The 26,200-nt window shown below is 51.2% G+C and overlaps 1 protein-coding gene across 5 annotated transcripts in view; it reads left to right on the forward strand.

The window, feature by feature from the left end:
• The first annotated feature begins 14,001 nt into the window (after positions 1 to 14,001).
• Positions 14,002 to 26,200, forward strand: part of GPATCH11 (G-patch domain containing 11) — a 32,872-nt gene continuing 20,673 nt past the window's right edge. The window contains exons 1-2 of one of the 5 annotated variants that reach the window (XM_085643013.1): positions 14,002 to 14,342; positions 15,246 to 15,595. In XM_085643013.1, the coding sequence (XP_085499139.1) occupies positions 15,268 to 15,595 (328 nt within the window). In that variant the 5' untranslated portion in view covers positions 14,002 to 14,342; positions 15,246 to 15,267. Of the gene's footprint in view, positions 15,596 to 26,200 lie in introns of all 5 variants that reach the window. The other 4 variants (XM_085643012.1, XM_085643016.1, XM_085643014.1 and 1 more) reach the window with 4 other exon arrangements.

Below are 26,200 nucleotides of genomic sequence, written 5' to 3' on the forward strand. Positions count from 1 at the left end.
ACCTTCTTCTGCGGCGCGCCCACCACAAACTCAGTTGTACATATCTAGTAAACCATTGGGTTGTGTTTATTTAGATCACTGCGGTCCTTTTACCACTGATACTGCTTTCAAATACATCTTGGTTGCAGTGGATTTGTGCACACGTTTTCTGTGGGTATGGCCACAAAGGAGTGCTGATTCTCGCACTGTCATAAAGGATTTGCGTGTCTTTGTTGGAAGTTTTGCGTGTGGTACCTTTCATTCTGATCAGGGCCCGGCGTTCGCCTCTAAGGCGTACAAAGAGGCCATGAGAAATTTGGGGTCTAAGTCAAGTTTTCGTCTCCATACCGGCCTGAGGGCAATAGTGTGGTGGAGCGAATGAACCGTGACTTAAAGCAATCTTTGACAGCCCAAGTTTTGGGTACTGGCCGGAACTGGCTTGCCCACTTATATGACGTGCAACGTGCATTTAATAATCTCCCTAGAAGGTCTCTGGGTGGGCGGACCCCATACATGATGCTCTTTGGTGTTCGAATGTTTGTTCCAGGCCTTGATGGTCTAGACATGGCGGCGTCAGCCGCACCCTTTGACGTAGATGAACACTGTGCTGTATTGCAGACTCTACAAGAAGCCAGAAACAGTCTAGCGAAGGAACACGTACCCTCCTCATCTGAAATTGAAGTTCAGATTCCGGTAGTCGGCTGGCTACCTCGAGTTGGTGATCTGGTCTGTGAGAAGGTGGAGAACAAGAAGGAGTTTGGCCCCTCTTATCGTGCACCGGTTCCAGTGCTTGGAGTGCAGGGTACGAGAACTGTCATTTTACCTCCACTTCCTGGTCGAAAGGATAACAGGTACATTTCGATTGACAATGTCAAACTACAACGAGTGGCCGATTCTTCTTAGTATGACTCCGGCGGTTTCCTGCCCTTCGATGCTGAGAAATTCTGTTGTGGCCCGAGCTTCTGACATAGTGCCTGATGTTGCCATCGAGATGCATGCCGTTACTGGTCCCTTGTTGCCACGAACACCTAGTGGCGTGCTTGAAGAAGTTGAGTATGCTTATCCTGCGGATGTTACCTTGCCAGTTTTACAATCCACCACAGTTGCCCTCTCACAAGATTCTTTTGATTCTCGTTCAGTGACTTCTGTTGCCCCGTCCAAGGTTTCAATTTTTGTGGCCTGGTTCAAAAGACATTTTTTAGTTCCACCTTGGACTTACATTTGGCTGGTGCTCATATGTGTTTTTTTGTTTATGTCCGTTGGCTTTGTGGTAGTGTTTTTTAGACTTATCAATGGACACTACCTGAATGAACGGGCTACAATTCGACAAATTTATGGAACTTTGGCCCCCCACTCCTCATCACACATTATGAAGAGGGACCAGACTTTTGTGAACATTACTGCCTGGCCTGTACGTGATGGGATCGCTTGGGATGCCGTTAAATTTCAATTTCATGGCCCCACTGAAGTGATTAATGTGCCAAATGTGTTTCGTGTTTCTATGGGTGATGTCGTGAAGCAGAACATTCACTCAGATGATTGGGATGTTCAAGCCATAGAAGCACTGTTTTCTGATTTGAAATATTATGCTGCATTTGATGCTGAGGATTTGTATTTAGATACTGCTAATTATGATGAACAATTTTGTTATCAACATTATGGCACGCATTTCCTGCACAAAGCAAATACGTTTAGAAATTTTGTAAATTTTACACAATGGGAACACTGCCCCGCCCCTAGGATGGGCAGCTCTGCCAAGTTAGTGGAAAAATTCACTTATTTTTCTGACTTTAGTGTGGCCCATCCGGCCTCCTTTTATTTTAAGGTTGCGCCTGAGGCTGCTTCTAAAGTTAGACTGACACACACCAAATTGTTGTATTCCAAGTCCTTTGACCGACACAAATCCAGAGCCCATTGGAACGGACAATCTAGGCAATGAAAGACAGGCTGCACACAAGTAAAGTATGCAAACCGAAAGGATAATCCATAGGCTGCGCTCAGAGTCGCTAGCGGTAAGGCGCCATAGAAATCAATCATCTGGTTACGAAGATGGTGCAAGCGAGACATGTTGTCGTGCCACGCAAGTTGTGCATCCATAGCGCAAGGCACAGATCAACAATAGTATTCCAGCTACGAGGGCAAGAAGTAAGGGGAGACCTCCGAAGACACTGGAAAAAATAGAATGAAAAAAGGCCGGGATCACTCCAAAAATAGTTTGAAAAGAGGTCACGAGGCTGGAGCCCACCATTTTAAACAAGCATTTGCATTTGGAGCTGATCTATACGGTATGGGGTTCCCCATTCAACCCTAGAGACCTTTTATTAGTCTAATAATACTATTAGTGTGTTAGAGAAAGGAAGGTGGCCTAGAGCCACTGTCATTTTATTATGATTGCTCCTTTCATTTTCTATGGTATGGTAACTATGCTGATGGTTTTGATTTTAATCGTTTGTCTGCTAATGTTAGCCAAACTGCTGCATATTAGGACACGAGGTTTATAAAATAAACTCTTTAAACTTTTCCCGTGTCTCTGTTTATTCTGTTGTGGACTGGTACGAGAATAAATACGAAAAGGTGTTTCTGATTCCCACCATTCCTGAGAAATATACTAAGTCGCTTGTTCTGGGTTGTCTATACATTGGGACCGCCGAGCTAAATCTCGGATAACGAATGGGACACTGATGCTGGCCGGATAGGGGTTCTGGGTTCTGAGGTGAGTTTTTGGTACACCGCAATTGACCGAGGGCCTGGGTTTCCTGCGCATAGTTCTGCGCATAAGCAGAATCCCTGCAACAGCACAGTCGCCACCGGGGGCTGTACCAGGGTGGGGGTGGCCAGCGACGGAGAGGCCCCCACCGCTAGTAGCTGTCCACCCACAGTTGAGAGGTTAGCCAAGGCCGATCCCCCAACCTGAGCAGGAGATGCACTAGCCGAGCTGCCCACTCCAGACTTGCGTGAAGGACGGGACCCCAGCTGCCCCAACTGGAAGGGCAGGAACAGCACTCCCCCCCCCCACACTGGGCGAGCTGGCCAGGGCTAGGCCCGCTCTGACCTCTGACATGAAGCTCCGCAGAGTGTCTGTGAGCTTACCCAGGGCATCAGAAGTAGCATAGGCCACCGAGGGCGGGCTGCTGGCTGGGGTGCTGGTCCAGGTATCAGGGGCGCAAGAAGGGGTGTGGTGCCACGAGGGGGGGCCATGGCCCAGCTTTTCGCTGGCAGCTGTTCTGCTGGGAAGTCTTTGGCCGTGGGTCTGCGTGTCCGCTTAGACCTAGTGTGGCCTGCCTCGTCCCTGGGCTCGTGTTCTGCGGACGGAACCTCGCTGGTGATTCCTGAGTCCTCGAGATTATTGGCCTTCAAAAGTTTGGTGGCCCAAGCCAATCCCTTGGTCTTGGCTAGGTCAAGGAAAGCTGCGATCCGCGCATCTTCGGAGATGCCAGTCTGGGTCTCATCGACTTGGGACCTCTGCGAGAAAAGCGGTGGGGATCCCTGACTATCCATCCTGTCTCCTGCGAATGCCTCACAATCTGGAAGGATAAGGGATAAGAGTTTAGCCCAAGAAGCCAAAGCCGCGGTGCCCTGCTTGCCCCGCTCTGGTCCCAGGGAACACCCACTCTGCCCCCCCCCGCCGTGGCTCCGTACTTACTTACGACCAGGCTTAAAAGGGACGGAACACAGGTGCCGGTCGGAACGAGCTTCGTAGACACTGTGAGTGGAAATGAAGGAGGAGGTTAAGGAGGTACCCCCAAACCTCCCGGTCACCCGCCCTTCAGGCCCCACACCCCCGCACGAGCATGGCAATGACTCCGCTCTGCCACCCACTGGACGGGGCAGGGCAACAGATATCCCAGCTCACAAAACTACGTACGCTGCTCCTTGAGCTAGCAAGATGCCCCTCCCCAGTGCCCATACCTGCTGCGTGCGTGCCTCCCCTATAGAGTCTGGCGTCAACTGCGCTGATCGTCTCAAGAAGACCTGCTATGGGAGACAAAACCAAGGATGAGGCGCCGGAAGGAACGGTACTGCCATACAATACCGGCATTTACCAGGGTCCACTCCCATATACCAAGATAAGGTCGAAGGCAGAAACAGCGCCCTACACGGCGAGCCTTAACACCCAGGATGCCAGCTAACTTCTGGGCCCCCCGTCTAATTACCTTGACCTTGTCTCCAAACGTACGATCCCGCACTTCTCCTCAGAACCTGCGAAGTGCCACAGCAGCTGAAAAACAAGACGATTGGGGAGAGGCATGTTAAATGCAGGAGTAGCCGCGTGACTGTTCCCGAAAGGCCATAGCTGAGACCAGGGAGAGAGCAAAGACAGATAAACATAGGAGGAGCGCTCGCATACAAGAGGCCAGATACTTGCATAGAGACGAGGGGCCCTCCCAGCGGGGTGTGCCAGGACTGGTGCGTCAGGGAGGGCCTGCCCCCCCGCAAAGCGCACGGGACCCCCTGCGCATGGAGCTGCAAGACAAGGGGCCGAGGCTGCGGGAACCCTAGACACGAGACCCCGCAAAGTGGAAGCCCAAGGACGGTAGGCCGCATAGACACTCACACCATTCCCCGCACGTCGCTTGGGGAAACACACTGCGAGTGCGCAACCCGCACAGACAGGGGCGTAGCAGGACCCGGGGCAGAGTGGGGCTCAGACACGACACAGGACCATGGCCCAGGCGGCTCCTAGACCCCCAGAGAGAAGGACCCATGCACTGCGCATGCATGTTGCACAGGGACAGGACCCTCAGCCACAGCGACAGAGACCCAGGCGCTGACCAGAGAACGGGACACAGCACAGGCCACAATGGCTCCCGCCAGCGCAGGATGGGGGGGGTCGAGCCCGGAAGCCCCCCCCCCTCAGTCCCAGGAGCACCGCCCCCAACCCAAGGGCAGGAGATAACCGCATAAAAGTGAAGAAAATTACCAGTTAGCTGTGGGTGTAGGACCCACGTCGAGGAACTGGGTGTCTCATGCCCACCAGTGGTGCTGGCTGAAGGACTGCAAAAACACCGGGTGGGGCGGGGCCCCGCACTGCCAAGAACGAGGAAAAATGTCGGCGAGTGCCGCAAGGCCCCTGCCCCCCACCGGCACGCACGAGAGCCGTGAGGCAGGTGACGGAGGTATCTCACTGCCAACCATCCTGCCTAGGTCCCGTGCGTAGCAAGCATGCTGCACAGGAAAGAACAGAGATGCTCGCGCCCCCCCACCCATGGCATCCCGTGCCATTGGCCCCCGTAGAACCTGGTACTGCCCATGGACGGGGCGGGGGCACTCACTGTGACGGGATGCAGGCACACAGGGACGACAGGACAGCGGGCGGCGCACAACCCTCGATGCGTGGGAGACGGCGTGCACGGCAACAAAGAGGTCGCCAACATGGTGGGGGGGATATATACCCTCCCCCAAGACCAAGACGCCCAGGAAGTGATGCCCCTCGCGTCACGACCAGGCAGGAAGTGGGGGGACTCCAACCAGAGTCCCGGCCCCCAAAGGGGGGCGGGGAGGGGTTTAGGGTGCACAGGCGACACTAGAGCGCTGACCTCTCTAGTGGCCCCCTGTGGGTGCCTCAGTCAGCGGCATATTTGGGGAGAGGAGTTGGCCTAACGGCTAGGTCGCTCAACCTCGGACCTGGGGAACTGGGTTCGAGTCTCGGTAATGTCGCTGAATATCCTGTGATTCTGGGCAAATCACTTAATCTCCCCGTGCCTAACAAAAATGAAAGTGTGTCCTCATGTAACACAACTGGTGCTATGTAAAGCGCTCTGATACCGATACCGGGTGAAGTTCAAGCTATATAAAACTCTGTAAAAAAAAATGAGGCACGATTCTGAGCGGACTGCTGCCGCTGTGGAGGAGTCATTGTGGCTTATCTTTGTCCTGTGCAGCGATGGCGCTCACTATGTGAAGTAAATGAGTGTCAAGGTATTTATCTCCTTTGACACACTTATTAAATCTGAATTTCCAGTCCGCCTAGCCCCCAAGAGTTATTTGCTGCCTCTCTCTGTGCTGTGGTCAATAATTACAGGAGGAGGCCGGTGCTCGCCCTGTCACCTCCTGACTTCCCTCCACACTTGCTTCCTTGCCTGCCCAGCCCCTGTCGTGGGGGACCCTGGGTGTTGTGTCCCGTCAAAGCATGAGTCTGAGAGTAGGGTCTGAGTGTCTTTGAAAGGCACAAGCACGGCTCTCAAGAGAGCGGTGCCACTCTGCAGCTTGTCTCACCGCCGTCCGCCACTGTGAAACGTATCCCGATTCCCTGCAGATGTCTGCAGCCAAGGAGGCGACAGAGTCCAAGAGACTGCGGGGACCCATGGCCAGCAGATGTCTGCAGCGAGGAGGCGACAGAGTCCAAGAGACTGCGGGGACCCATGGCCAGCAGATGTCTGCAGCCAAGGAGGTGAGTCCAAGAGACTGTGGGGACCCATGGCCAGCAGATGTCTGCAGCCAAGGAGGCGACAGAGTCCAAGAGACTGCGAGGACCCATGGCCAGCAGATGTCTGCAGCGAGGAGGCGACAGAGTCCAAGAGACTGCGGAGACCCATGGCCAGCAGATGTCTGCAGCCAAGGAGGCGACAGAGTCCAAGAGACTGCGGGGACCCATGGCCAGCAGATGTCTGCAGCCAAGGAGGCGACAGAGTCCAAGAGACTGCGGGGACCCATGGCCAGCAGATGTCTGCAGCGAGGAGGTGAGTCCAAGAGACTGCGGGGACCCATGGCCAGCAGATGTCTGCAGCCAAGGAGGTGAGTCCAAGAGACTGCGGGACCCATGGCCAGCAGATGTCTGCAGCCAAGGAGGTGAGTCCAAGAGACTGCGGGGACCCTTGGCCAGCAGATGTCTGCAGCGAGGAGGCGACAGAGTCCAAGAGACTGCGGGGACCCATGGCCAGCAGATGTCTGCAGCGAGGAGGTGACAGAGTCCAAGAGACTGCGGGGACCCATGGCCAGCAGATGTCTGCAGCGAGGAGGCTACAGAGTCCAAGAGACTGCGGGGACCCATGGCCAGCAGATGTCTGCAGCAAGGAGGCGACAGAGTCCAAGACACTGCGGGGACCCATGGCCAGCAGATGTCTGCAGCCAAGGAGGTGAGTCCAAAAGACTGCGGGGACCCTTGGCCAGCAGATGTCTGCAGCGAGGAGGCGACAGAGTCCAAGAGACTGCGGGGACCCATGGCCAGCAGATGTCTGCAGCGAGGAGGTGACAGAGTTAGGGTGACCAGACGTCCCGGTTTTCCCCGGACGGTCCCCGTTTTTAGAGAAGTGTCCCCGTGTCCCGACACTTCTCTCCAAGTGAGTCAAATGTCCCCGTTTTAGAACAGTGTCCGGGTTAAACACAGAAATGTCCCGGTTTTTTACTGTTCCGCGCGCATGCTCTGTTTTCACTGCGTGTGACTTCACTGTGAGCTAGAGCCAAATTTCGGGGGAGGCTAAGCAAAAATTTCGGGGGGGGGGGCTGAATCTTTAAACAGTAGGCAGAGTGGCGCTGATTTCGGGGGTGGGGGGGGCTGAATCTAGGCAGAGTGGAGCTGCAGGGGCTCTTAGAAGGGGTGAAACAACAGCGAGGCCTCATTAAATGCAAATGGTCTTTTTAAAGACCTGTGAAGTGCTCTGGCATGCCCGGGAAGCGGTCTCATCCCGGGCTGCCACACACGAGGGGGGGCGGGGGGGAGGGGGAGGGTCTGAAGCCCTTTGAGTTCAATGGGTGTTGCGCGCCTGGTGAGCGCTGTAGCAGGAAGGGAAATCCTTTGAAGAGAGACATTTTCTCTCGGGATTTCCCTTCTCTTTGTTCACGCAGCGTAACCTATGTCATCATGACGTGGCAGCCATCGGTCATTGCCTCCATCAGTCTGGCCTGACACCTTATCAAGAGAACACCTTCAGCCCTGCAGTGATCTTTGTTGCTCAAAAAGTTTGGTGCATGCCCGCCATGTTTCTGATGACCGCGCTCCAAACATATTTGTTTATTCGAAACAAACTTCTAAAGTGGAAGATTATTCTAAACAATACAAAAATGCCCCCACACCCTGAGTGTTTTATATCTTGCTGTTGGGTATGATTATTTGTTTTTCTGTTTGTGACCACTAGTTTCTATTGGGCAGTGATGGACGGAAAGAAGGGCACATCATATTGTTCACTCGAAATAATTGAGACCGTCTGATGCCTTTACTCTAACTGCCCATACTCTGCTGGGCGGTCGAAGTGAAATTTCCGTGAGCAGAGCCTGAAGGGGCAATGCCGTTGGAGCGCAGGCAGCCTACCCTAATCAAAATAGAGTGGGCAAGCAGAGGGTTTTGCAGACAAGGTAGTCAGTCAAGTTTCTGATGAAGTACCCTAACCGCAGGACTCTGAATTAGGCCCCTCATGATCTTCCAAGATGTATAATTGCAAGTCTGATGACAATCTCTGTCATTATGTAGCCCACATGAGGTATGACAAAAACTAATATCGTCTGTAATGCTTCATCTCGGTCTGCGGAGGGAGCTGTCCTTGTAGTCCTTTTTCTATGTCTATGACAGCTGTCAAATAGTCCTACTTTTATGTCGATGGTTACGGCAAACATTAGTCCTACTTCTATGTCTATGACCTGTCCCCGTTTTTTAGGTCGAGGACTACCGGTCTGCCGAAAGGCAGAACCGGAAGTCGGAGATTTAATGACTTGGAGAAGAGGGGCTTGATCCAGCCCCTCTTCTCCCCTGTTCTCCATTGGCTGGCCTCGTAAATGCTGGCCAGCCACTGGAGAAGAGGTCAGTCACTCCGATCAGGCCCCGTCCTTTTCGGATCGGGGGGGCGTGTTTTTTAAAGAAAGTCTCATTCTCTCCTCCAGCCAATGGCTGGAGGACAGAAAAGACAAACACGCCCCCGAATCTGAAAAGGACACTGCGTTTCTCCGAGGCATTTCTGCTCTGCCTCGGAGAAAGGCGGCGGTTTGGCAAAACTCTTGTGCCATGTTCGCTCTACACCATATCACAAATAAAGTTCAGTGATATTTGTGCCATATGCCAGGCCTACGATTGCGCTTCCAAACCATACAGCATCACCCCGCCCCACTCCTCACCATGGCTACGGCTCCAGTCCGTTTTCGGTGTTTGTCTGGGCCCCTCGCGCTGTGTTGTTGTCACGCGCCCTTACACTCGGGCCCGGGCAGTGAAAGAGACAGAACATCTGGGGTGATCGCCTGGAGGATCCTCGACACGGACAACGGAGCTGCCTGGAGGAGGACGGGACATCGAGACATTATTTGTTTTCCCGGGGCTCGGGAAACTGACGATTGCCGCTGACCCAGAGGTGAAGAACACAGGAGCCGGACGAAGTGGGACACCCAGCAAAGCAGATGAAAGGAGGAATCCGGACCTTCTTCAGCAACGCTTAGTAAGCGGCCACGGCTCAGGAGGGTCGTGGCTCTACAAGGTACGGGGCCAGCTAGGGGCTGTGTGGGGAAGGGGGAGCGGAAAAGTGAAGGGAGGGACAAACGTCCCGTAGACCTATCCAAATCAGAGCGAGGCCCCTGCCTGCTCTCTCTTCGTCTAGCGCCTAGATGTGGGAAACAAATCTCTGCTGTTCAGAAGCGGGTATTCAGCAGTTTTGCTCATTGCCGTTTCCCCACCTTCAGATGCCCAGTGCTTGAATTGGAAAATATAAGGAATCCCCGCTGCGTTGCAGCGTTTTCTGTGTCTCTGCCCACAGAGTCTAAAAGTGTCTGCGCCACTGTATTCCGGGCTACAGCGCCAACATTGGGGCAGTACATTGAGGCCTGGCATGCTTCCCACCTCTGAAAGGTGAATCCCGGCCTGGCAAGAATGGCGCCAACCCATGCTCTCCGGTTGCTGCGCCCTATAGTGCCTGGCGCAACAACACCCCTCCTCCCCGCTCCCCCTCCCCTCCCCCCAGATGTGGAGGAACGCCCCATGGATCCTAACCGGCCAGACTCCATTCTTCTTACCTTGCAAAACCTCCCAGGCCGCCTGGTTCCCAGCCTTAACCTTGTAATTAACTCCCTAGCTTGGCAAGTTGAGGGCCCCTAATGCACCTCCCTTCTCCCACACCCACTCACACGCTGAGTCTTCCTCCAAGCCTCAACCCGCCCCCGATGTTGAAGTACCTTCTTTGAGGTGTTCTTCTGGGAGATATTTCATTCGCCCAGGCTCACAGGATGTTCCTCAGGCGCGCCGAGATTTAAACTTCACTCCTCTGCTCCAAAGTCGGCCGGTGCGAGCCTTGGACCCCCCTCCCGTACCCCATCCCTCGCCTATGAATGGCACTTGAACCCCCGCTGTACCATTCCCACTACTCTGCCCATTTGTAACTACCCTCAAACCAGCCCGCCTCCAGAACACTTTAGCCCCGCAATTATCACCCTCCCTCCAAAATCGGCAGCTTTAAGCCCCGCCCCCATGATGCCAACAGTTGACTCCCGTAATAACCGTGTGCCCCTGAGCCCCATTTACTAATCCGCTACCACTAAACCGTGTAACCTTCATTTTTAGTCTACAGTTTTTCTTTGTAATGTTTTATTGTGTTACACCATTCTTTTGTAACGTAACTAGCTCTATTGTACAGCGCTCTGACACCTTTGGGTAATGTCCGCGCTTTATAAAAATGCACTAAATAAAAAATAAATAAATAAACGGCGCACAAGGGCAGTTTGAAAACGTCAAGACCTAGTTCCTCTCACGGAGCGTGTAAACTCTTAGGAAAAGCGCAATTCACTGGTGTCGGTCGGGTGTGCTCTCCTTCACTCCTCTCCCCTGCTTAATACTCCAGATTACCGAACAACCCCCTTAAAGAGATTTTCTTTTTTTCTCTTCCTGTATGTTGGGTGTGGCGATATGGAGAGATCAAGACCTCCTGTACCAGAAAACCGGAAGCTTCTGTGGTTCCTTGCTCCCTGACGTATACCTATTTAGAACTTTGACTTGGTACTATATGAAACACCCCCACCCACGGTGAGCACGTAAAATAAAGCAATTACTAAAAACTCTACCCCAGTCTCTCGGTCTCCTTCTCCACCGCGCCACAGGGTTCTTCCAATATAAAGGAAATGTATAAAAAGTTGGAAAACCCCATGAAAACAGAACAAGCCAAGTGGTGGGAACATGAGTCTCTATCTAAATATTTGGCGGTGGGCAGGATCCCGCGGGGTCTCCGTATCATGATTGCACCGAGTAACAAGAACCCTAATCCCAACATGTTACGGGAGTCGGCGGAAAGTAATTTGGACGCATCAAGAAGGCTTGTGGAAATGTTAGTAAAATATGCCCAAAGCGACAAAATTGACCTGCAGCAACATATAGATCAAATAAATGAACAAATTGAGGCATTAGAAAGCAATGAGATAACAACTAAGGTCGGAGAGGATATGCTACTCAGGCTGAAAAAGTAGGAAGATATAATCAAAAAACGAAAACCCTTTAAATTCCAAAGGGATAAGAATGACTGACAACGGGCAGATATTTACTTTTTCAAGAAAGTATAACGCAGCCTAAGCCACACATAAAGCCGTGAGATTTGGGGCAGGCGCAGGAGTCACAGCAGCTGCTGGTCGAGAAGTACAGGCAACATTATCCATATCTGACCTCCGTTCAGCTGTGGAATGTGAATCAGAGTCGGAACAAAATACAGGCAGAGTAGACAGGGTAGTTCATCATAGACCAAAGTTAACGCTAGCCGAGGAATTTAATTTTTATACGGCAGGAAAGGCGCCAAACATTGAGCCCCAGGATTGCAAATCCCAAAACAGAAAAAGGAGGAATGCAAAACTCCGGGAAAGACGGCAAAGAAGACGCCAACGAGAGAACGCACGCAAATCAGAAATCAGCCAACAAGAACTGGAGGCGCAAATGACTTTGAACACAGAAAAAACAAATACAATAATCAATCTGTCAGAAATAAACTTAGACAATGCTTAACAGCAACTCCTTCCGCTCGGACTGTCATTCTGCCCGGAGAGTAATTTTGACTATCCACAAACAAGGGCTGACATTTATAAATTCATCTGGAAGCTGAAATTAAAAAAAGTTTCATCTCCTACAAAGAAGCAAATCAGTAACACAAATGATAGGAGAGGTCTCTCCAGATAGTGTAGGAGAGGTCTCTCCAGATAGTGTCAGCACCCTGCTAGCCTCTGATGACCGCCTTATATGCGACTTACGAGCCCTGCAAAATCACGAGTCCACACAAGAACAAGCATTTACAATGCAATGGTCTCGGCATTGGTAAAGTTAGAGCTATTGGCATTGCTCATGACATTATTTTTGTTTGTGTGTTTTTAAAACATTTAAAGAAACGGCATTGTCATGAGCAATGCCAATAGCTCTAACTTTAACAATGCCGAGACCGTTGCATTGTAAATGCTTGTTGTTTTGAGAATCTGGTCACCCTAGACAGAGTCCAAGAGACTGCGAGGACCCATGGCCAGCAGATGTCTGCAGCGAGGAGGTGACAGAGTCCAAGAGACTGCGAGGACCCATGGCCAGCAGATGTCTGCAGCGAGGAGGTGACAGAGTCCAAGAGACTGCGGGGACCCATGGCCAGCAGATGTCTGCAGCGAGGAGGCGACAGAGTCCAAGAGACTGCGGGGACCCATGGCCAGCAGATGTCTGCAGCGAGGAGGTGACAGAGTCCAAGAGACTGCGGGGACCCATGGCCAGCAGATGTCTGCAGCGAGGAGGTGACAGAGTCCAAGACACTGCGGGGACCCATGGCCAGCAGATGTCTGCAGCGAGGAGGCGACAGAGTCCAAGAGACTGCGGGGACCCATGGCCAGCAGATGTCTGCAGCGAGGAGGTGACAGAGTCCAAGAGACTGCGAGGACCCATGGCCAGCAGATGTCTGCAGCGAGGAGGTGACAGAGTCCAAGAGACTGCGAGGACCCATGGCCAGCAGATGTCTGCAGCGAGGAGGTGACAGAGTCCAAGAGACTGCGGGGACCCATGGCCAGCAGATGTCTGCAGCGAGGAGGCGACAGAGTCCAAGAGACTGCGGGGACCCATGGCCAGCAGATGTCTGCAGCGAGGAGGTGACAGAGTCCAAGAGACTGCGGGGACCCATGGCCAGCAGATGTCTGCAGCGAGGAGGCGACAGAGTCCAAGAGACTGCGGGGACCCATGGCCAGCAGATGTCTGCAGCGAGGAGGTGACAGAGTCCAAGAGACTGCGGGGACCCATGGCCAGCAGATGTCTGCAGCGAGGAGGCGACAGAGTCCAAGAGACTGCGGGGACCCATGGCCAGCAGATGTCTGCAGCGAGGAGGTGAGTCCAAGAGACTGCGGGGACCCTTGGTCAGCAGATGTCTGCAGCGAGGAGGCGACAGAGTCCAAGAGACTGCGGGGACCCATGGCCAGCAGATGTCTGCAGCGAGAAGGTGAGTCCAAGAGACTATGGGGACCCATGGCCAGCAGATGTCTGCAGCGAGGAGGCGACAGAGTCCAAGAGACTGCGGGACCCATGGCCAGCAGATGTCTGCAGCGAGGAGGTGACAGAGTCCAAGAGACTGCGGGACCCATGGCCAGCAGTCTTCATATCCCCAGCTGCAGCACTGGGACTCACAGACTTGGTAAGTGCAAAAGGCCAAAGCTGCTAACATTATAAATATTCCTGTTAAGGTCCGAGTCTAAGTTTTAATATCGAGGTTAGATAGTGGTTTTACGGTGCCATCAGGTTACGAGAGCTCTAGATTAGGGCCCCACTGTTTCTCGTGCTTTTCAGCAGGTTCAAAATCTTCTTAGAGTTTCTCATCGCTCCAATGAGTATCATTTCTGATATATAAGTTTTTCTCATCTTCATTGCTTAATTTTGGGAGAGAAGGTGTCGCTCATAATTGATGAAATGTCACTCATAATTACACTCCAGTTATGAAATGTCACACATGGCCAATCGGAGGCCTTGGCAGCCGTGACACTGCCCACATGGCCAATCTGAGGCCTTGGCAGCTGTGACCGACAGCGTACCCTAGCGACGGAATCCCACCCCTCACAAAGATGGCGTCTTACTTCGGGTCCGCTGCAGGCGCGCCGCATACAAAGCAGCCACTTCCGGGTTCGTCTGCCGATCACTTCCGGTGGAGTGCTAGGATGGCCGCGCCCTCGTCGGCTCTTCTGCTTTAGCTGCTGTCCGGGGGCGAGGCGGAGGGCGCCTCTGTGTGTGAGTGAGCTACGGGGCTGAGCGGGAGACTGAGCTACGGGGCTGAGTGGGAGACTGAGCTACGGGGCTGGAGACTGAGGTACAGGGCTGAGTGGGAGACTGAGCGGGAGACTGAGCTACGGGGCTGAGTGGGAGACTGAGCGGGAGACTGAGCTACGGGGCTGAGTGGGAGACTGAGCGGGAGACTGAGCTACGGGGCTGAGTGGGAGACTGAGCTACGGGGCTGGAGACTGAGGTACAGGGCTGAGTGGGAGACTGTAAAGGTACTCTGTCAATGTTATTTACGGCTGTGCGTCTGAGGTGCAGGGCCCGGCTGTGCGTCTGAGGTGCAGGGTCCGGCTGTGCATCTGAGGTGCAGGGTCCGGCTGTGCGTCTGAAGGTGCAGGGCCCGGCTGTGCATCTGAGGTGCAGGGCCCGGCTGTGCATCTGAGGTGCAGGGCCCGGCTGTGCATCTGAGGTGCAGGGCCCGGCTGTGCATCTGAGGTGCAGGGTCCGGCTGTGCATCTGAGGTGCAGGGCCCGGCTGTGCATCTGAGGTGCAGGGCCCGGCTGTGCATCTGAGGTACAGGGTCCGGCTGTGCATCTGAGGTGCAGGGCCCGGCTGTGCGTCTGAGGTGCAGGGCCCGGCTGTGCATCTGAGGTGCAGGGCCCGGCTGTGCGTCTGAGGTGCAGGGCCCGGCTGTGCGTCTGAGGTGCAGGGCCCGGCTGTGCGTCTGAAGGTGCAGGGCCCGGCTGTGCATCCGAGGTGCAGGGCCCGGCTGTGCATATGAGCTGCAGCGCCAGGCTGTGCATCTGAGGTGCAGGGCCCGCTGTGTATTTGAACTGTAGGATCCTCTTAGTTTTTGGGACAGGGGACCGGTGTGTGTTTATTCTGCAGGAACGTCTGGGTTTGTAGAGCTGGGTCATGTGAGTATTTGAACTACAAAGGCCTAAAGTGTGTGTGTTTCACGGCCCTGGTGTGTGTTTGAGCTGCTAGGCCCTCTTCTGTGTGTGGGTTCAGGGGTCTCTTGTGTGGTTCAATGGTAGGGTCCTTGTCTTTGTTTGAGCTGAAGGCCCCTCGTCCATGGGTGTAAGGGACAAGGACCTGGTGTGTATTTAAGCTGCAGAATCGTGCTCAGTGCTGCTTCTCTGGTGTGCAGTGTTTAGGGGCTGTGACCAAGAATGGCGGCATCTTCAGACGAGGAAGAGGACTACATGTCTGCAGCTTTCATCAGCACAGAGCAAGATATCAGGCCAGGTTTACCTATTTCCAAGCGGATCCAAGATGTTTATCAGAAAGAACAGAAGCACAAGGAGGCAAACCTGAAAAACCGTCAAAAGAGCCTGAAAGAAGAGGAGAAAGAGCGGCGAGACACTGTGCTGAATAGTGCCATTGGCTACGAAAACAAAGGCTTTGCACTACTGCAGAAAATGGGCTACAAAAAGGGGCAGTCTCTGGGCAAGCACGGAGACGGGATTGCTGAGCCCATACCTCTGCATATTAAAACAGGTAGGAAATGAGCCTTTGCTGTGACCTTACGTGAGTTGGGCGCGGATGTTTGTGTAGCGCAGAAGCTGAAGAGTTTTTTTTTTCTTCAGGGTACTTTAGAAAAAACACTAGGGCTGATGTAAATCAGGCAGACAGGATACTCTGCCACAACGTCCATATCCCTTTCAGACGGCGGTGCCCCTGCTGGCTCTGCTGTGGGGGACCTACACCGAGAGCCTGATTTTAGAGTAGACAGTGTCCACTTGACCGCTGCTGCTCGTAGTTCTAGGCCAGTGGGAGGCCGTAAGTGTTCTGCCTGTCAGCCTCATTGCTTTTTTCTTGTGCCCGATCCTGTACTATTTTTATCACTTCTGTATAGTTTTTGCCCCCGTCTCTGTTGTTGCACCGTTATTCTGTTTTTTCCCCTTTCTTTGCCTTCTGTATCCCGCCCCTGCGGCCCCGCTCCTGCCTCCCAGCTGCTCCCACCTCCCCTTATATGGCGGCCGCTGCGTGGTAAGGAGAGCGACCCCCGACCCTGTTCACAGGTTAGGCCGCACCCCCACACCGCACAGCACCACCTGTGCGTCTGTGTCCACTTGACCGCTGCTCGTAGTTCGAGGCCAGTGGGAGGCCGTAAGTGTTCTGTGCTTGTTCTGCCCCCTTCTGCCCGTCAGCCTCATTGCTTTTTTCTTGTCCCTGATCCTGTATTTTTATCAGTTCTGGATCGTTTTTGTCCCCGTCTCGGTTGTTGCACCGTTATTCTGTTTTTTCCCCTTTCTTTGCCTTCTGTATCCCGCTTTCGTTCCCGCCGCTGTGGCCCCGCCCCCCTGCGCGCCCATTTGCTGCCCGCTCCCACCTGCTCCTCCCTCCCACCTCACCTTATATGGCGACCGCTGGCGCGCCAAAGGCAATCCCGTCTGCGCCTGGACCGTGCCCAGGACCGCGGGAACACCCCGACACCGCTACGACTCCAGCACCCACCACGCACTCCACGCCGGACGATCACGCACCTGCTGCCTGGTCGCCCCGAAGCTTCACCAGCATCCAGCCCGCCAACCCACCGACCAGGAAAGAACCCAACTACCTCAGATGCATTCTTCTCAACACCCGCTCCGCCCGCAAACACGCCGTTGAACTCTGGGACCTACTCGACTCAACCACCCCAGACGTCGCCTTCCTGATGGAGACCTGGCTAAACCCCTCCTCAGCACCCGACATCGCCATAGCCATCCCGGAAGGCTACAAGATCACCCACTGGGATCGCACCCGCGGAGTAGGAGGAGGAATCGCCATCGTCCACAGGAACACTGTGAGTCTCGACCAACACAGACTCCCTCAGCACCGCCGAACACCTGCACTTCCAGATCCACAGCGACCCCCAACACCACCCTCAGAGCAACCCTCGTCTACACACCCCCCGGACACCGACCACAGTTCAGCGTCTCCATCGCCGACTTCGTCAGCACACACGCCCTCTCCTCCACAGACTACATCCTCCTCGGGGACCTGAACTTCCACCTCGACAACAACGACACCAACTCCACCACCATGATCGACAACCTAGCCAACCTCGGACTCAGACAACTAGTCATAACACCCACCCACTCCGCCGGCTACACGCTTGACCTTATCTTCTTCGCAAGCACCCACGTCTCCTTCAACCACTCCACTGGACCGACCATCGCTGCATCGACTTCACCTTCCGGAAACCCACCACCGCACCCAACAGATGCCCCGCCACTGCTGGAGCAAAGTCACCGAAGACAAGCTAACCACCACCCTCGCCCAGAGCCCACCCACCGACACCGCCACCCGCAACCTCACAGTGGATTGATGACTGTGCCAACACCCTCGCCCCGTTCAAGAGACCCTCCAACAGCCACACCAGCAAGAAAGCCAGCTAGTTCACTGAAGACCTCCAGGCCTCCAAGCCAACCTGCCGAAAGCTAGAAAAGAACTGGTTCCGTGAACGAACACCGGACAGCTACACAGCCCACACGAACGCCACGCGCAGACACCATCAGATCCGCCAAAAGGGCTTCCTTCAAAAACTGCATAGACAACAACGCACACAACAGCAAAGAGCTCTTCAACATCGTGAAGGAACTCTCCAGCCCCCAGCTCCAACACCAACGACATCCCACCTTCACAAGACCTGTGCGATTCGCTGGCTACCTTCTTCCATCTCGAGCGCAGACATCCACGACCGCTTCAATGCCACAACCGCCCGACAACCACTGAGACTTCCACACGCACCAACCGCCTGCTCTCTTGGACCAACATAAACGACAACGACCCCATCAAGATCATGAACACCATCCACCCCGGATCTCCATCGGACCCATGCCCACACCACATCTTCAACAAAGCCAGCACCGCCATTGCACCCCATCTCCGGAAAGCCATCAACATATCCTTCAAGACAGCTACCTTCCTGTAGAGCTGGAAGCACGCCGAGATCAACGCATTACTCAAGAAACCCAAGGCGGACCTCAAGAACTTCCAGCCCTGCTCCCGTTCCCGGCAAAGGTCATCGAGAAGACCGTCAACAAACAACTGACCCGCTACCTCGAGGAGAACCGCACCCTGGACCCGTCCCAGTCCGGTTCCGCAGCTACCACAGCACCGAAACTGCCCTCATCGCCACCACTGATGACATCAGGAACCTGCTAGACAACGGAGAAACCGCGGCCCTCCTCCTCCTGGACCTGTCAGCCGCCTTCGACACGGTCTGCCACCGCACACTATGAACATGCCTCCACAACGCCAGGATCCAAGAGAATGCCCTGGACTGGACCACCTCCTTCCTCTCCGGCGGAACACAGAGCGTCTGCCTCCCCCCTTACGCTCTGAAGCCACCGAGATCATCTGTGGCGTACCCCAGGGCTCCTCTCTCAGCCCAACGCTGTTTAACATCTACATGGCACCGTTCGCCCACGTCACCCGGCTGCACGACCTCAACATCATCTCTTACGCCGATGACACCCAGCTGATCCTCTCCCTCACCAAGGACCCCCACACCGCCAAAACCAACCTCCACAAAGGAATGAAGGCCGTCACCGAATGGATGAGGAACAGCCGACTGAAGCTGAACTCGGACAAGACAGAGGTCCTCATCCTCGGATCCACCCCTTCGGCCTGGGACAACTCCTGGTGGCCGACCGCACTGGGAACAGCTCCAACACCCACCGACCACGCACGCAACCTAGAGATCATCCTCGACTCCACCCTTTCCATGACTAAGGTCAACGCCGTCTCTTCCTGCTTCAACACCCTCCGCAAGATCTACAAGTGGATCCCCACCAAAACGAGAAGAACGGTCACCCAGGCCCTCGTCAGCAGCAGGTTGGACTACAGAAACGCCTTCTACACCAGGAGCCTCGGCAAAACTCCTGAAACGACTTCAACGCATCCAGAACGCCTCTGCACGCCTGATCCTCAACATCCCTCGCCGCAGCCACATCACACCCCACCTGAGAGACCTGTACTGGCTCTCCGTCAACCGGAGGATAACGTTCAAACTCCTCACCCACGCACACAAGGCATTCCACAACACCGGACTCAGCTTCTACACCCCCACCCGCCATCTCCGCTCCGCCGCCCTCGCCACAGTCCCCCCGCATCCGAAGAGCGACCTCCGGCGGCAGATCGTTCTCCCACCTCGCCACCAAGACCTGGAACACCCTCCCCATCCGCCTACGGCAGACCCAAGACCTGCTGACCTTCAGAAGACTCCTCAAGACCTGGCTTTCCGAGCAGTAGCATCATTCCCCACCCCCCAGCGCCTTGAGACCCTCAGGGTAAGTAGTGCGCTTTACAAATGCTATGATTGATTGATTGACAATCTGTTCTGGTATTTGTTTTGTGCAGGATGGCCAGAGAGAACTTGGCAGCCCCAAACTGAAGAAAATAAAACTACTAGTGACACCCATACTCCTTGTATAAACCTCCCTTGGTGTAGTTCCTATATCCCTGATAGGCTCTGCGCATTGGAATAATATACACTATAGATTTGACATAGGACTGAGGTCAGTATGTCTCTATCGAGTACATTAAACTTAATTACTTGTGTGTGCCAGCTAACTCAGAGGTCACTAGAAACTTCTTGAATACACAAGAAGCAATTCGTTTCTGACAACCGCATAAACATGACAACTTTGTTTCCCTTAGAGTCGGAACAATCTCAGAACCGTGGAAACAATAGATAACCGTTTCACTCAATCGTGCATGCTTCGTTTCTACAGAGTTGCACAGAAATAGAGAGACAGCGTTTCAATAAAAAGGGTTTATTGAACAGTATTATTTCTCATGGAAGATATGAACTGCTACAATCATAAGGCAGGCTGCGAAGTACAATATGTACAGAGTTAGCAGTAAGATAAAATACTACTGCAATAGCATGGTTTGTTGCTATGACATATATTAATTAAAATACAGACATAAATAACACAGGCTAAAAGGTGGATACTCATACGATGCTTCTAAATAGTTCTACCCCAGTGTACCTAACCTAAGTGTAGTACGAGGTAAGAAGTAGGTGCCATTTTCTAAAGTATAGCTAGCTATAGTTTTAGTTTTGCCAAGAGTTGCCAAAAGTTTCTCTACGGTCTAGTCTGCTCCATACCTTAGAATGTGTGAGGTTGGAATATCTTTTCCGCGACTCGATATCCAACACCCCGCAGGGGGAGTCAGAAACACTGGAGCTGGATTCTCTGCGAAGAGGATGACAGCGTCTGGTCAGTGCGTCAGGCTGGAACTCGATTTCCTTCCGAACATGCTGTGGCGAACCGCAAGTAGGCAGTTGAGCTGGATGGTGCCGGAACAATGTTTTGTCAGGGCAAGTGCAGGTATATTTATACCTTGAAGGTGTTTAGGAATGCCTGTATTGACATACAAGTCGGGCATCGGAACATCATGAATGAAGCTCTAAGAAATAGATGTTCATGCATACTAAATGAGTTCTCGGAGAAATCCATATCCAAGCAAGGGAAATTCCTAAAGGCTCAAGAGTCAGGTTTTCCAAGAACTCGTCGTGACGTGGATGGACGGATGTTGGAGACCATGCCTGTGTTTGGTTAGCATGGACAATGCCTAAATAAGGGCTGGATTTTCTATGCCTAAATAAGGGCAATATGAATTGTACCTATATAAGGGCATAAATCGGGAAACCTATATACGGAATCTAAATCTACATACAACACCCACTCCCGTATGACCGACATTACTAAATCCTAGACATACTAAACATGTCTAAAAGAGAATATCGCATGATAATTCAAAACATGCTAAAACATATCTAAAAAGCATATGTCCTAAAAATGCATTACAAACACATTGCTATGCATAAAGTGCTGTAAATATTAAAAGCAATGTTTCATTCTAAGCATATGCATGTATTGAAAAACGCCAACAAGAATTAATCATAAATGTATACATTTGATGAAATGGCTCGTTAATGCAGAAGAAAAAAGAGCCGAAACCATTTCATATCAGGTTAATACAAATCAAATGTTGATGTGACAAGGTGGCATAATGTATCTGAAAGCTTTTCAAAGAATTCTATTCTCTATGAATAGTTCTACTATAAGAAGATTACTGTGCCAAAAAATGAAAAATACAAATTTGGAAGAAAAAAAAATTAATCATAGGAAAAAGTTCCAAAGTCAGTCCCTTGTTTGAAAAGAATGAAGGCCAAATTCAGAGTCTCTTCGGAACACTGTGTGCCTGAATCAAAAGTCAGTTTGTGGGCCTGGAGAAAACATGAAATCTTCTAATCCTGTAGACAAAAAGTCGCCTACAGTTGTAGGTGAAAGTTGAAATACCTCGTTTAAAAGATTAACTACACATAGATGTGAACTATCGCCTTCAGCATTGGTCGCATCCTCAATGTTCTAATCGGATGTTACCTGCGTGCCGGTGGTCTCCTCTCGTACCTCAGCAGTAGCTATTTGCATCTGTGAGATCTCAGTGAATGCCGTCATCAAGATTGGTAGCCGCTGGGGACAACACACAGTATGGACCGTTACTGGGTCCAGCAGAGTATCGATATCCCTAGGCATGACTGATGGGAGTGTTAGACAGATGTCTAGCACGCATTCTTCACCGCAGAGCAGGCAGCGTAGAACAGGTAAGATGCAATCTTGCCAGATTGGTCTGAATGACAGAAACTATGTGGTATTTAATTGTCGTAGACGAGGTAAACCCAAAATTTGGACGATGCGCTCACGACACTTCATCTCCAATAGAGCTCTCTCTCTATGGTGCCTGGAGTGACGCTGGTGATGAGGCATGCCATATCGTAGCAGTAGGGGCAAAAATAGGATCCCTGCAACGAGTGCTAAAAGGAGCGGCAGTCCGCCAAACACAGAGTGCACGAAGTTTGGAAAAATTCAGAGGACTGCTTGAAAAGGTGCTAACAGTCCTGCACACATGTTCCTAAATACATGTATAATACCGCTCATATCAGACCTGTTTAAGATACGACCCAACATTTCTGAGAAATGTACAGGGCAGTTTGTATACAAAAGGGTGTGTATCGCTGCAGAAGTTCTTGCGACTTGGAGATCATAGGTTTCTTTGGCCGAGGTCAGTGGCACTGTTTTTTGTAAAAGAATGGTTTTCATTCTGCTTAGAGTATCAACTCGTATAGAAGAGATGTTCAGTGAAGGCCACAAAGGTGACTCCCTGACTGTATCTATTTGTGGAAACAAGACTTGCATACAGCAAGTGACCCTGGATGTAACCGTAACTAGATATGAAATACCTGGCAATATGCCACAGCAGCTGTGATCATTCAACATAATGTAACTCCCATCAGAAAGTTGGCCAAAAATTGGATTAATCACTGCAGCCGGTGAACCTTGCAGGTGACGGGATAAGTTTGTAGCGGAACCATCACAGGCCCGTGTAAGTTAATACCCTGACAAAGGAGAAAACCGCTTTGTGTGTGCTCACAGTTTTCACCGCTAAGAAACACTTCACGTTCCCCACTCCAACATCTGTGTGTGTAAGGTAATTCCCAGGATGTCTTGATGTATCCTTTAATATTTGCCAACTGGTATATGTTTTAGGCAATACTGAAAATGGAAAGTTGTAACAGAGTAATTTTACCATGTACGATCTACTCAGTAGCTGGTTTTTCTGCCACCGTGAATGGTAGTTTTTCAATGCACAGCATAGTGTAGTCTGCTCCCCTTTGCGCCAGTTTGATCTGTCTATTAGTGAGATTGAATTCTGAAAACAGTGACGTAGTGTTGATTAAACGCCAAGGCACATAGCCTGCACGCGAGTTTTGTAGCGTCCAGCCTAATAGCATGATAGAACGTAGCTGAGACTGACCATGTTGCGACATGACCAAGTCTTGTTTCATGATGTCTATGATAGAAGACACAATGCAGTCCAATGAATATATTCTGGACGACAGAGTCGTTAACCCATTGTCTACTACAGAGAGTTTTCTCTAAATTAATACGATCAATTTCTCGTATTCGTTCTGCAGTCTCTGCTTGGGTAACCATCCATGCTTCCTTATAAGCAACGTAGATACCGGCATGTTTGGAACGTTTTTGACGCGGTTTTCTTGGTCCTAGCGAGAATTCCCTAAGGTCTGCGCTTTCTAGAAGTAAAGTTGTGTTGTTTAACATCCTTCAGTGTAGCTTTCTGTAGCCAGTCAAGGCAGAGTTTCCCTACACTGTATGTTGTTTCTACTCCTGGATGCTGTCTTAGACCATAGCGTGGGTCTGGTCTATTGATAGTGAAACCCTGTGTTTTATTCAGGAATCGATCTTGACAGTTATTCGTGGCTGTGGGCCAGAGCAACCATTTTTTCCATTCTGGATCTGATCTGTTGTGATGTAAAATATTATGTACGTCGACCTCCCCCGTGTAGTGCTATTGCTTGCAGGTATGGGTACGGTCGGTGTGTTCATGTCTTTGATCCTGGCTAATCCAAGGCAAGACGTTTGCTGGACAGTGTTGTTCAAAAACATAATTTGCTCAGGGATGATACAGGCTCTAAATAAAGCTTCTACCCCCTGTACTTGCCAATCTTTTGTACTCCAGACAGTCTTTGTCTCAATGTTGTCTTTCCAAAATTCAAAACCTTGTCTAGACAGTTGGGCAGTAAAGGCTGCAGAATAAATCTGTTTCGTATTGGTTAACGTATTTTTCGTTCCTGTCTTGTTCACATTTTTAAAGTAAAATGTGACTGGATTAGACAAATTGTAGCCTGAAAAATATGGAAACTTCTTTGCAAAAGTTTTTGAGCTACCCTTTGGAGGTGTAGGACAATGTTCCCATTGGTTATACATAAATATATTTCTAGTTGTTGCAGATTTATGCAAGAAATGATGACCAAAGTGGTTATAACAATACATTTGTTCATAGTCCGATGAACCTTGTAAATATTCATTATTAGTGAATGCAGATGACATCTCTAGATCAGACATCATATTATTAACAGTCTCGAAGTCCTAATTATCAGAAAAGGTACTGGAGGTAATAAAGTCACTTAATGAAATCTTGAATAAGTGTGGAATCTTCAAAAGCTCTGACGGTCTAAAAATGTCATATTCGGTTTGGTCCCAAACTATACCATCATGTATAGGAACGGCTGTGATATTCACTGCTGACAAGTTTCTTGCTTCATGATGGGATGATTTGTGTGGCTGGAGAAGTAAGTTCATTCTTTTACTTGCTGTGTCCATTGAATATATCTTCCATTAATCAGCATACCCAGAGTTATTACCAGAGCTAACCCAAGTAGAAAGAAGAATATTCCCAAAACAGTCCATAGTTCAATCCATGGTGAAACCAGACAAGTCTTTTTCAGGAGATAAAAAAAGTCTGTTGCTTGTTCTTTGAAAGTTCTTTTTCGCTGGCTTTGTTTCGGGTTCACTTGGATCCTCAGAAAAATTATCAAAGTTCATGAAATAGCCAGAGGCAGTTCAGTCAATTGTTGGAATTGCATCAGGATGTTTTTTAAATCGCTGGAACCAGTTGATCACTTGTTACTTCGTTGTAGACATGTGTATCTGGACGAACTGTCATTTGGGTTTCAAGAGGGACAAGTTCCATAGCTTTGTTGCTTAGTCCTTTATTTCTCACTGTAGAATCTTCAAAGGTGATGAGTCTCTCAGTTTGAACCGCTTGGATTGTAGCCAGCAGAGTGCGTCTGCTACATTGGCGGAGTCCACTTGGCCTACTGCTTAGTATCGGCCACATAGTGTGGATTGATCAGGTCGATGGACACAAATCTTTTCTCCTTTTTACCAGCAAGGGGCGGCAAAAGTACTGCTCTTGATCCGTGGATTGCTCGGACAGGTACTGGTTGTCTGTAAGAAGGCTCAAATTCCTTCTTGTCCGCGATCTTTTCTCTGACTAGATCACCAAGCTTTGGGATCCAGACAGGCCTTGCTGGGACGGCCGGTTTTTCCTCAGTGATGGTTGGCTTCAGGAGCACGTTGCTCTGTTTTGTTCTCAGTTCATTTAAGTCCTGTAAAACAGCCAAATTATCTTTGATATCAAATTTCTTATTTTCCATCACTGTGCCTTGCATATCAAGGTCCGGTACCAACATTCTAGTTCCAAATAGGACTTCATACGGAGTGACTCCCCCTAGAGAACTTCTTGGCAAGTTAAGTGCGCGTTGGACCCCATAAAGGTGTTTGACCTACCCATAGCCCAAACCTAATACCCTAGCTGTTAGATTGCTTTATGTCCCGTTTTTTTCTTTCCACAACAGAATTTCCCTCAGGATGGAATGGAGAAGAATACCGCAATGCTATGCCCAAACTGGCCATAGCTTCTTTGTAAGTTCGAGAGCTAAACGCAGGACCCTGGTCAGAATGTAGTGTGCCAATTGCGTATGTGCCGATAAAGACTCGCAAATCTTATAACAGAGCGTCAGCCGAGCGCTGAGGCCACATCCACAGGAACCTAGAACAAGAATCCACTGCCACCATGATATATTTATGTATGTATGTATGTATTTAACTCTTATTAAGCGCATCTGTCACCCCGAGGGTATCCTGGCGCTGAGACCCCAAATTAAACCACCGGAAGAATATTTACATTGCCTTAGGGAACAGATAGGTCTTAAGGTCCCTTTTAAAGGAGGTCAGATCTTGCTTACCCCTCAGCACTAGCGGGAGGGAATTCCATAATGAGGCGGCTGTGTGGCTAAAAGCTCGGCCACCTATCCTAACTCTGGTGATCTTAGGAACCCGCACCAGAAACGCCGATGAGGATCTCAAAGGCCGGGCAGCTTGATACCAAGAAAACAGGCCCTGGAGTGGTATTGGTCCAAGTCCATGCAGCGCCTTGAATACAAGGCATGCCGCCTTGAAGGCGATCCTCTGTTGAATTGGCAACCAATGTAGCTCAGCTAAAGCTGCCGAGGAGGAAGCAGAGCGTGGGCGCGATAAAGCCAGTTTTGCCGCCATGTTCTGAATCCTCTGCAACCTAAGGATCAATTTTTTAGGAGCTCCTAAGAGCAGTGCGTTACAGTAGTCTAACCTACTGAGTATAATACTCCGCACCACCTCTGCTCTAAAGCCTTTGGGGAGAATAGGCAAAATTTTGCGTAGAGCGCGGAGCAGGCCCATACAAGTCGCTACGGTCTTATTA

This window comes from Triturus cristatus, chromosome 2_2 (genome assembly GCF_964204655.1).
Source record: "Triturus cristatus chromosome 2_2, aTriCri1.1, whole genome shotgun sequence".
NCBI classification, from domain to species: Eukaryota; Metazoa; Chordata; class Amphibia; order Caudata; family Salamandridae; genus Triturus; species Triturus cristatus.